This window comes from Chelonia mydas, chromosome 2, assembly GCF_015237465.2.
Source record: "Chelonia mydas isolate rCheMyd1 chromosome 2, rCheMyd1.pri.v2, whole genome shotgun sequence".
NCBI classification, from domain to species: domain Eukaryota; kingdom Metazoa; phylum Chordata; order Testudines; family Cheloniidae; genus Chelonia; species Chelonia mydas.
This window is the reverse complement of record NC_057850.1, coordinates 81,172,948-81,185,212: the sequence shown is the minus strand read 5'-3', so window position 1 is coordinate 81,185,212 and position 12,265 is coordinate 81,172,948. Positions and strand designations below refer to the sequence as shown.

General features: G+C 40.9%; 1 protein-coding gene across 1 annotated transcript in view; it reads left to right on the top strand.

The window, feature by feature from the left end:
* The window catches only part of COLEC12 (collectin subfamily member 12), a 139,500-nt gene extending 127,444 nt beyond the window's left edge, over window positions 1-12,056 (top strand). Inside the window, exons 6-10 of the mRNA XM_027827139.3 lie at window positions 887-1,366; window positions 1,791-1,927; window positions 3,122-3,231; window positions 4,936-5,081; window positions 7,193-12,056. Coding sequence (XP_027682940.2) covers window positions 887-1,366; window positions 1,791-1,927; window positions 3,122-3,231; window positions 4,936-5,081; window positions 7,193-7,197 — 878 coding nt within the window. The 3' untranslated portion in view covers window positions 7,198-12,056. The remainder of the gene's footprint in view (window positions 1-886; window positions 1,367-1,790; window positions 1,928-3,121; window positions 3,232-4,935; window positions 5,082-7,192) is intronic.
* Window positions 12,057-12,265: the final 209 nt, after the last annotated feature.

Here is a 12,265-nt window from a genome sequence, read left to right as displayed (position 1 = left end):
ACATCTTACTATTAGAGTGAAAGGAGAGGCGTGGTTGGAAGCAACAGGGAGAATAGAAGAAAGGGAGAAAGAACATAACAAAGGGGGAGTAGAAGAGGAAAGAGAACAGAAGGAAGAGTGAAAGGATAAGATGGGAAAGAAGATAGATTTGGGGGAAATCATGGTTTGCAGTAAGCCTCATATTTCAGGGACCCGTGATCCACAATGGCTGCTGCTTTGGGAGGCACCTATTAAAAATTGAGAGAGATCTTCACCTTTAAGCCCTGCACAGTTCTGCCCCACCCCCATATCTCACTTCCTTACTCTATCCCCCCACACCCACGTACAGACTGCTAACTTCCTCCAAACTGCCCTCCTAAACATCCTTTTTTGCCACCTCCTTCCGCTGTTGTCTTTACCCCTTCTTTCATGCTGCTCCTTCAAATTAAAAAACCTTTATTCTTGTGTCACAAAAAATCGCTCTTTCTTTTCATTCAAATCCCTTCTTAAGGCTGCCATGAATCCCATCAGTGTCAATCCGCCAAAGACAAAAAACACATAACACAACTTTTAGAAAGCAAATGATAACCGTATCTGTTTGAGAACTGAGGCTCATCTGATCTGGGGTACTATGTGTCTGTTTAACGTAAATTACAAGTCCTGTCTGGCAGGGCCCATGTTTTCTTTACAGCATCAAGTGTCTTGTGGAGGCTCAATAAGAAATAATATATAACTAATGATTGTGAAGAGATTCACCTCTTTTTTCTAAACCAACTGTATTTTTACATTGGCTACTTGAGTAGCTTGGGCTTGCAGTGTATTGAATGTCCAACGTTGTTAATCTCAGGTATATTGAACACTCTTCCTGTTTTTTGTTTCCCTCCTCTGCATGTTTAAATTGTTTCAGGACCTCCAGGTCCAAGGGGACCTAAAGGGGAGAGGGGACCCCAAGGGCCTCTTGGTCCCACTGGTCTAAAAGGGCAAAAAGGAGAAAAAGGTGAGCCAGGGCCACCAGGACCTGCCGGTGAAAAGGGCCCAGTTGGGCCAATCGGGCTACCAGGAGAAAAAGGTGGGAAAGGTTCAAGAGGATCACCTGGTTCCAAAGGTCAGAGAGGTTCTACTGGCAAGACTGGTCTGCCAGGACCTAATGGAGACCCTGGACCACCAGGACCACCTGGCAAAGATGGTCCTCCAGGTCCACCAGGTCCACCTGGATTTCAAGGATTGCAAGGAACTGTTGGAGAGCCCGGGGTACCTGGACCTCGAGGATTGCCTGGTCTGCCTGGCATACCAGGGATGCCTGGGCCGCCTGGGCCACCTGGGCCACCAGGTCCAGGGATGCCTATGGCACTGAAAAGTGAGCCAACATCAATACCTGAGGCGAATGGTAAGCTATCTACTCACCCACCTACTTTTCTACTTATATGCCCCTCTGCCCAAGAAGCCATTTTTAGTGCACCTGCCACCATGATAGTGGGCGAATGTTAATTTCTATTATCTTTTGCTTAGACACACTCGTTCTCAAAGATTCTTAGCGTGGAACTCTAGTTTACCTAGCAAAGCTGTGTCTGCCTGACTTCTGTCAGCTGCTCTGGAGTTTGATTAAAATGCCTCATCTCTAAAGAGATGGCAGCAATGCAATGAGGAATAAGCAGTCCTCTGGGCATGCAGGTTAAGTCAGCTATATTCTGCGTTCTGGTGCAGATTTCTGATATGTGCATATTCACTGACTCAGCCCCTAAGTATTTCAGATGCCGCCATGCTGTGAGAGTTTGAAATCCCCAGTTTAACAGCAGGGTTTCCTGTCACAGGTTGTTCTGCTCACTGGAAGAACTTTACAGAAAAATGCTACTACTTTTCATCTGAAAGAGAAATTTTTGAAGATGCAAAAGTTTTCTGTGATGAGAAGTCCTCACATCTGGTTATCATAAACAACAAAGAGGAGCAGGTAAATAACATCACCTGCTGTTCTGAAAGCTTGAGGTATAAGGTTTGAAAGTATTTTGAGTCTGGAAACTAAACAGCAATAGGGAAGCTGAGAACATCATGGATTCATATGGTGAAGTGAAAACTCCGACTTACCCCATTCCAGAACACTGTACTCCCATGTCTGCTCAGCACGTCCTGTGAAAAGGAGCAACATAGGAGTCAATGGGCCTGATCCTGAAATTGCTGAACACCTGCCACTTCCAGTAAATTCAATGGGAGTTGTGGGTGCTCAGCCCCTTTCAGAATCAGGCCCATTGTTAGTGGCCTATTATCTGAAACACATTTTTTCCATGTTGTAAATAGTTATTTTTAAATTCAATCTTTAAGATAGACAACTTAAGCCTTTATTATAATCTTAAATAAAGTCTATTAAGTCTTTTATAGGCAGAGCAGCAATAATGAATAAAAACCATACCTTACATTATTATGTGGTATAATTGTCTGGTACTCAGACATATCCCTGCCATGCAGGAGTGGTGCAGTAAAGTATAACTGCTTATTCTTTTTCTTAGTTAAAAAAAATACGGACGGTAGCCTTCCAACCACCCAGTTTTCGCGGGGAGTTCTTACCCACAGACAAATAGTGCCATTGAGTCTAGTGCCTTTTTGTTCTTACTCACAGACAAATAGTGCCTTTTTGTCAGTTAAGTTTGCAGAATCAGGCCCTAAAATACATCTACAGCTGCATAAACCTTCCATAATCATTTGTACATTAGCAATGGTGATCCCTCATAAAGCAGAAATAGTACAGATTATCTCTGGAGCAAACCATAAGAACCATCTCGGATGTTGTTACAAATTAAGGTCTGTCTTTGAGGGAGGGAAGGAAGTTCCCGCCAGTAAGGAACCCTTTCAGGAGAGAGAGCATTCTTCGGTGACAAGAGGGAGTAATAATTACCAAAGTGCCCTTTGATTACTGCAGTCACTACCAGAGGTGCGAGCAGCATCCCCAGAGTGAGAGCAAAGGAGAGTAAGACCCAAAATTAGAAGGAAGAGGTAACCCACAAGGAAGCGAGGTGGTTGAGCATTGGGAATGGGAAGGAGAAGAACACTGTTCTTATTCTATTTTCAAAAAAGCAAAATCTACACAAAGCAAGTAATTGTATGGTCTGAGAAACAGAAAAATGCAATCACAGAATTCTTTCATTCACAGCAATGGATAAAAAGGCAGATTGCTGGGAAAGGCAACTTCTGGATTGGGCTCACAGATTCAGAGCAAGAGAATGAGTGGAGATGGCTGGATGGAACCTTACCAGAGTACACGTATGTGTTGAAAAGAACCATGTTGTTTATTTTCTGCAGAGTGCTACTGTTCTTGCCGCCACTTTACTAGAGATCTGCAATATCTAGAGATGAGTTACTGAATGTCAGTGAAGCAATACTTTATCTGGAAGTGTTGCTGAATATTGTTTTTCCTACCCCCCTCTTTTCTCCATGCACAAGGCTTTATCTCCTTGCCAAAAGGAAAATGGAAAATGGAATATTAAATGAAAGAATCACACAACCGTACAGCCTAATACTGCTTGCCAGTGTTTTTACAAAGTGGGGGTGGAGAGCCCAGACAGCTTTTTGGTCTTTGTTTAAATTTTCCTTGTTTACATTACAACTGGCCATAAATAGAGAGCTCATTCTGACTAGAAAAATGAAAGGACTAACTATTAAATAAAACCCAAACACAAGGTATTAAACAGAAGGAGAAGGTATAAAGCAAGGATGTCCAAACTTTGGCAAGCTGAGTGCTGCATTAGCAGGTAGCCAGGCATCCAAAGGATGCACCAAATTGGTATTAAATGGAGCAGGTTGCAGCCACCCTAATTTTTAATACAGTGGAGTGGACCACAGAGATTGTAAATCTCAGCATGCAGCACCCCAGAAAAACAGGCTAAATCATTTGTATTTGTTATAAATGATTTGCAGGTGTCTAATTTGTGGCCACTTTCATGAGGAACATGGAAAAAAGATCTGGTTTTGGTAAATCCTATACCATTATACCTCTCTCAACTTCAGATTGCTACAGCAAACCTAAGGCCTGTGTCACTGAAGATTTCTCTTGTGCTGTGCTTTAAAGGTGTCCTCTAGTGACCTCAGAACTGTCTGTTACTGAATGTGATTCATTATTTCTGGAAGTCTGTGTTTCTTCCCAGATGCTTGGTCAGACCCTCTGTATCAGGCAGGCATGTTATTTAGCTGCTTATGGCACCATTTCAGACAGCAACCACAAGCTTCTGTTCAACAACCTGTTTCTTTAAGAAAACCGAGCTTTTGTTTTGAGACTGGAAGCATATCTCATTTATTAAATGAAAACAGAATCGAGAGTTTTGCTCCACCAAGCAAAGGTACTAAGTACTGGGTCAAGTTTCACTATCAAGGTTACTGGCCTCCAAATAAAGCCAACTTTTAAAAATTCTTTCTGAGTCTGAAAATTAATTTTTCATCCAAAATGAGGTCTGAAAGATAGACAAATCCCTGCTTTGCAGCTGGAGAGGCCCATCACAATCAAGACAGGATCTCAGTTTCTTTGCAATAATAGGTACATAGTTTGCCACCTTTCTCCTCTATGTCCCTTTTGAGTTCTTTTTAGCCGGCAAGGTATTGAAATACACAAGAATCCATTAGGCAGAATCTTGGATGTTTCTGTACCATCCACTGGTAAGAACGAAGTAGACGGATACAGTGGAGGAATGGTGCCATGTGCATATGGCATGTACTCTCATCACACTTGCATGTACATCCACAAACCAAAATAGAGCTCATTGGTCTAATTTTAAGCTTTAAGCCTTGACAGACAAAGGCTGAGTAGATTCCTGTCTCTGTTTTCCATTTTCAGGAAGAGTCATGTAATGTTTTTTGAAGAGTGTATTTCCAGTTCAGAGCAGATCTCATGATACTTTTTGCTAATTTCTTTTGTTGTGCATGGAAAACTATCATGTGATGCCACTTAACATCTACTTCTTATTTTGTTGAAAGAAACTGGAAAAGTGGGCAGCCTGATAACTGGAGTACTGGACAAGGGCCAGGGGAAGATTGTGCTGGATTAATCTCTGCTGGGCTCTGGAATGACTTTCAATGTGAAGATGTTAACAGTTTTATTTGTGAAAAAGACATGGACAAAGGTAAGCTAAGTGTTCAATTAAAAGAGTTTCATAATAGCCACAAAGAGCCATGATTTACTCCTGGGGGAATTCTGCGCCACTGCGCATGTGCAGAATTCATGTCTCCCACAGATTTCTTTGCTTCCTCTCAAAAAAATGACTTTCTGATGGGGAAGCAAAGGAAAGCCACAAGAGCAGTCATGTGACCCTCCCCAGCAGTATATTTTGGATGCCCAGGCAGAGAGGTAAATCACTATGGGGCAGGGGGTGGGACTGGTGGCTCATACCCTGTGCTGGGCTCAGCTGCTAGTCCCAGGGAAGACAGGACTTCCTCTTCCCTGCATGGCATCCGCGGATGGGTCAGACCCACCCCAAGATTTCTCCCCAGGGTGCAGGAAGCTCTGCAAACTCCCCAGCCCATCCCTTCTTAGCTGCAGGGGGAGCGATCAATGCACGGGGAGCTGCTCCCCCATCTGCCCAACCCCCATGCATCCAGACCCCCTCATGCCCAGACCCTCCCGCCAAGCCTCACCCCCCCACCCCCAACAGACATGCACAACCAGCTGCACCTGGATCCCCACCCCACTGAGCCCCACAACTCCAGCATCTGGATTGCGTACTGAACCCCTCACACCCAGACCCCCCGCCAAGCTCTATCCACCATGCATGCACCCAGACCCTGCCCTGCTGAGCCCCAACTACCTTCACCTGGACCCCCCTGCAGAGTCCCATTACCATTGCACCCAGAACCCCCCAACAAGCCCTACATGTATCTAGATCACCTTCCACGCCCAGATTGCCCCACACAGAACCCTCTCAATCCACACCTGGATCCCCTCACACTTGGATCCTGCCAGGCTGAGCCTGCCTGCCTACACCTAGTGCACCTGGCATGGAGGGGCAGAGCCCTGGGGTATTTCTGGGGCAGGCTCGGTCCTTGTGCTGTGTCAGGGTTGGGTTCAGGCTCACTGCTGAGCCATGTCCCATGGGGGAGCTGCAGAGTGATCTCCTACCTCTGTGCAGCCAGTGGCTTGTGCTCCCCAGTGACATGCTGGAGCCTCCACATTTATTTGACAAATAAAATTTGCAGAATTTTGCAGAATTTTTATTTTTTTGGCGCAGAATGCCCTTAGGAGTAATGATTACACCATGGGGGAGAGGAGAGCCATACCGATTATGTATGGGCAGATGCTGTGTAGCTGCTTTACGGGGAGGACAGACTTCTCATAAATGTAAACTCTGTCACCTGTAACAGCTCTACACTGATCTAGCCCCAAGAAGCATGAGGAGTCCCTGCTGACGGGAAGGGTTTGGCAACTGCTGGGCCTCTCTCCTTAAACTCCCACCCACCCACCCACTCTGACTGCTGGAGGGGAGTGTGGACCCTGTCCACGTTCTCTAGCTGACAGCTCTGTGGCAGCTGGATGGGGTGGAATCACAGACTGCCTGTTTTACTGAGCAGACACATAGGTACTAGAGTCTCCTCCTAGATCTAGTGATGCACTTAGAATAGGACCCTGTTTCACCACAGAGCTGCTTAGGGCTCTGCTCCATGATCATTGCTAGAGCTCAGATCTGGCCCATAATATTTTTGTTCTGATGATTACCTTGTTTAAAGAAACTATTTTACAGTGTGCCAGAAACATTAATTGTTTAAAAGCTTTTTTCAGAATTTTTTGTGTGTGTCATATGAATGTCTGGCTGCTATGATTGCCAATACATAGGTAGAATTTCATGGGATGTGGTAGAAACTCCCAGCTGGATTCAAACTTTCAGATATTGGCTTTTAGGTAGCATCCACAAAAAACATATGTACACTCTTCATGTGCATAATCCACATCTGTTTGTGTAGATTGAGGAATTGCTTGTGCATAGAGTTCTCTTTTCTTCCTAGATAAATACGTATTATATTAGCAGAACTTTAGGTTTTGAAAAGATTAGTTGTTGGAGGAGTACAATATCTGATTATGGGTCGTATTTTAAAAAGTTATGTTTCTTGAAAACCTAGATTCATATGATAGAATTTTCCAAGATTCCTTGAATTCAATAAACCTCCTTGCTGATAATTTGTTTTATCTTTACAAGCCTTTCACCTATGTTCCTTCTTTCTTTCTTTCTTTCTCTCACTGTAGCCTAGGCACCTGGATTGTAATAGGCTGTGAATTTAGAGACACAAATACAAATTACTAAAAAATCCTATGGGACTTCATCATCTCCTAACAAAATTGAAAAGGAAGCACTGAAAACTGGTTTAATGCAAAAAAAGAATTCAGCTGCAACTCGTCTTTGCCATCTTGTGATTATTCAAGGATTCTGGACCCGTAGCACAATGCATTTATTGGAAATGCAATTGGACTGAATCAGTTACATATTTTTGTCAACCAGTGACCATACAAGTGTACAAGTTTTGTCTTCAAAAACATGAAATTAGCAGTCTGAGTAAGACTCTTGGTCATTGAGCTATAGGAAATACGTATAAAGCTACAGTGTAAACATTACATTTCATTTGCTAAAATCCCAAATATAGGAAAATTACACGGATACACACATATAGTATATAGATTTTATATAAATATATATATAGTCAAGTTCTTATCGATAATATGGAATATACTTTTAAGAGCTTTTAAAACTTTGTATTTTTGTACAAAATATTTGCTTTTTACATTTGTTCTTTTTTTATTGTCTTTTTTTTTTTTAAACAAATATAGTACACGGGCCAAAGAAAACAGTAAAGGTACTACTAATAATTCAGGCTGTTGTCAGACTTAGCTCTGCTAAGCTATCAAAAAATATTTTCCAGTTTAAAAAAAATGTTTTTTCCCAGATGAACCACTCTGGTTAAATAACTTTGAAGCTGATTTTAGACAGTATTTTTATGCAAGTCTACTCTGTGTGAGTAACAGCTAAGTAGATCAGGGACTAGATATTCATGATAGCCGTAATCACACCCAGTGAACCATCAGTGCACTGCTGTACTATATGGGTCATGTTAACACAAGACACTAATGTCTGCCTTACTTCACTCCCTTCCTCCCTCCCTGTCTACAGAAAAATATCACAGAATTAAGTCACTAGCTTTTTTAAATGTTTTAATTATTCCTCTATTAAAAAGTGTTTTTTAGGAGCTCTGCCATAACAGGTGCTGCTTACTACTGAAAGTCAAACTAAGAAGACATTAAAAGACATTTATAAAACAGAAACAAAAAATGTAAGCATACTGAAATGTGGTGGGGTTTTTTAAACTGGATTTCAAAATGTGGTAATAAAACATTGTGTATTCTAAAAGGTCAAGTCAACCTGCATTTCTCTAAAATGTTTTAATGTAAATTAATCTTATGACTTCCTTGGCCCAATCCTCCCCTGCCAAAAAAAACTAGCAAAATTAAGTATGCTACCACCAGAATTTAGTATGGTTAATGGATGATATCACTGTCCAACCCACTTCCTCCATATCCCTAAAGAGCTGTTGCCTAGACAGCAGCAGCACTGCCTATCTTAAACCGACAAAAAATAAACAAACAGTTAAAGTTTATTAGCAGAATCCATGTGATTTGGTTTCTATTTTGTGTATTCTCTGTGAGGCCACATGCTACACCATCGTGTATGTCCTTTTGGACCCTTTTGGAATAGAGTTGTTTTTTTACTGCCTTGTGACCTCCAGTTTACCTTGGCTGAGTATGCATAAGCCTGCTGAAATACTCCAGCTCTGCTGGAAGGAGACAAGATTTTGTACTTCATATTTTCTGGCATTGCTTATAAGTGTAACCAATTAAAGATCCTTGCCTTACTGGCTCTAGAGCTCCCAGGGCCTAAATTCCATATTCTCTCAAAAGTTCATCCTCTTCTTTCTTAATGTCAATTATAATTTATTCCAAGAAACTACCTGGAAAGTGAAATGCAGAAATCCATAGAAAACATAATGGGTATGAAAAATGAACATAACAGCACAAACCACAAACACAGTTAATAATTTCAGAGGCAGTGTTTTTCCTAGAACAAGTTAGATTACCAGAGGAATTTTCTTTTTGTCATGTATTGAATAACAATCAGATGATCTATGAATATTATACGGTACCTATATATACAAACGTGTATAAATATATAGTAGTGCTGTGTTTAAATATATATTTATACAATAGCTATGCGGATAACATTAACACAGTATCTTTTTCATATCTCCATCATACTGGCTGGAACAGGTAGACTTCATTCTGACCTCACATCAGTATAACTCTACTGATTTAAGTGGAGTTGCTCCTGCTTTCCACTGCTGTGACTGAGACACAAATTGGGCTCATAGCTGTACAAGTCCAAGGCAGAGCTGTGAATAGAATCCAAATTGCTTAGCACTGGGCTGGGAGACTTTGCTGCAAGACCATCTTTCATCTCCTGTGGTATTGGCATACGGCATTCTTTTTGAAAAGATGGATTTTTCCCCATGGCACGTGTGTTACAATGCTCTTCAAATGAAAATACATTTCAGTAAGTGATCCTCCCAAGACCAATTTTCTTCCATTCAGGGAGGTTTCTCATTCACAGACTACCAGTCGCTTAGAAAAGTGAGGTGAGCCAGTTTAAGGCTGTAAAATGTTGTTGAATAATAACTATTGTATGAAGAATTTAGATGGAGATTACCTTCAGTGGTGTTCCTCATTACCCACTCCTGAGTCAGAAACACAACAGGCCTAATTCTCAGTTACCCTGGCCCACATCCTCAAACATATTTAGCACCTAACTTGCATTGATTTCAAAGGGAATTAGGTACCTAAATACCTTTGAGGATCTGGGTCTCTGTGCCTATGCTTGAAGCAGAGATGGATTCAGTGGGTGACTGTAAGTAGATGCCCTCTGCATGCACAACTTAGACAACCATCTTTGAAAACTTGGCCTGCAGAGTGCAGGCGAGCTAAGACAGATTCATCAAGCAAATGCCCATTTGTCCATCTTAGCCAGCATTCATATAAGAGAGAAAGGGAAATGTGAAGTGGAAAAGAAGACTGAAATCTCAAAAGGAGTGCGGAAGTTGCCAGTACTGATCAGAAAACTGTCATGATGGGGAGGGCAATTGGCAAGGGTGCAGACTGGATGCCATGAGAGGCCAAGAGATAGCCATGGAAGTCAGAGTTGCCATGTGGAGTCTGGTAAATATTCATGTAAATCTATCTTCTGTATGGCTTGAATGACAGAAAAGTTGTGCAAAAGTCACTTTTGTGTGAGAAAATTATTTTGTCCACTTACAGCAATGTCTGGATAAGCTACATCCAGCTAAAACGGAACTGGCTGTATTCTCTTGGCATACTGAATGTGTATTTCCATTGGATTTTTTTTTAATTTAACATAAAAACTAAATGTTATTTCACTGATAGTATAACTACCCTTAATAATTAAGTAGTTGGCATTGTAGATGTTATGGGGAAAAAAGTTGTGCCTTACAACATCATCCAATGCTAGATCTTTTAAAAACCCTCTTTTGCTGATATCACTGATTCATTATGAATCATTTTCAGCTGATTAGAACTTTTCACATCCCTTAAATTTTCCATAAATATCATCTGAAATTGTTCCAATGAACGAAGCACTAAGTGGGAGACACTAAAGTAAGTATTGTGCTTTCTGTGCATACATATATAGCAAAGTTGGCGGTTGTGCATATAGGTACATACAGATTGTCAAAAGCTTTGCATATGTATTAAAAGCCAACTTAAACGAAAGAATAGTTTTTCCAAACAAAAATTCTCCTCTCACACCACTGTACAGTTACTCCTGATTTACACTGCTGTAAGGTAGATCATAATCAGGCATATAGTATCTCTAAACACAATTATCTGTTTTATCTAGTGACTTGCATTTTTAATTCTCTGTTCCTTCAGTATCTAGCTAATAGATATGTGTCATTTAAAAGGTTAAGAGAAAAAACATATAACTCATCTTCATAAAGCCTTAAAGAAGGGAACTCAGAACTGGGAAAAGGGATCCAGGGTAAAATATCTGTTGACTTTAATGGTGCAGGACCAGAACTCAAGTTAGCTATAGTTCAGTCTAGTTTCACTCTACTGTTTAAACAGATATGCTGGTTCCAACGTCGCTATTTTCCTAGATATCAAATGGCTCAGCTATTCTAATTTTTCTTTTCACTAGATACCTCTTTTGGTTTTAACAAGTGGTAAGAATTAGTCATTGATTTTATTAATGGAAATAGGATAAGCTGACGGGAGCATGGTGCCAAGCAAAGGAATCTGTTTAGCTAGAATGGAGGCAAAGCCATCTGGGAGATCCAGTTTGTTAACAATATATGATTAAACAAAAATGTTCAGCCCTATTAAAGCACCCTAGCTGAAAATCACAAAGGTCTCAGCCAGAGTCAGAATGTAAAATACAAAAGAAATGGAATTTCTCCATCCTTAGTCCATAAATTTCCTTCTCTTTTTCTTTCTCCTCTTTGTTTATATTCCCACTTGGAGGAGACGTTGTTATTCTTCCCCCATTAACATCAGAATATGGATTTGGAAACTGATCTTCCCCCCTTTCTGATTTCCTGGCTGAGCCTTTTGGTGATGGTAATACTGATATCACTTACTCTGTCTAGTACTTGACACTTTCAAAGTAATGTACATACATTAATTAAAAGAAAGTCACAGCCAGCTGACAGTAAAGGCCCAGCTGGAACATCATTACCAGAAGAATATGTGAAGAGAATTGGAATTGACTAAGTCTTGGTCTAACTTTCTAGAGAACAGTTCCTCATTTACTGTGTCTCATTGTATAAGGCTGTCTGCAGCAGACATAGGGACTTCCTAGGAACTTCCAGTCCACCTGTCAATTCATTGCCTCACTTAAGTTCCCCCTCACTCGTTTGATGGCATCTAAAACAAAGAAACCCTATTCTGGAAAAAATAAATTCTAATTTGTTTTCTTTTTCTAGGAACCAATATTTTTCTGTCTCAATGATGAAGATAAAAGTTTTATTTGTTTTTCAAAATAAACTATGGTCAATGCTCCAAAATTTGTGTGAGAATTTTCTTTATTCTAATACCAATAAAAGCCACAGTACTAGTCAAGTAATATGAATATAGGACTGGAAGGGGCTGCCTGGGTCATTGAGTCCAGTCTTCACAGGCAAACCTGTCATATAATCCTGCTCATAAATTTAATCAAGTTCCATATTAAAACTAGTTAGGTTATTTGCGCCCAGTACTGCTATT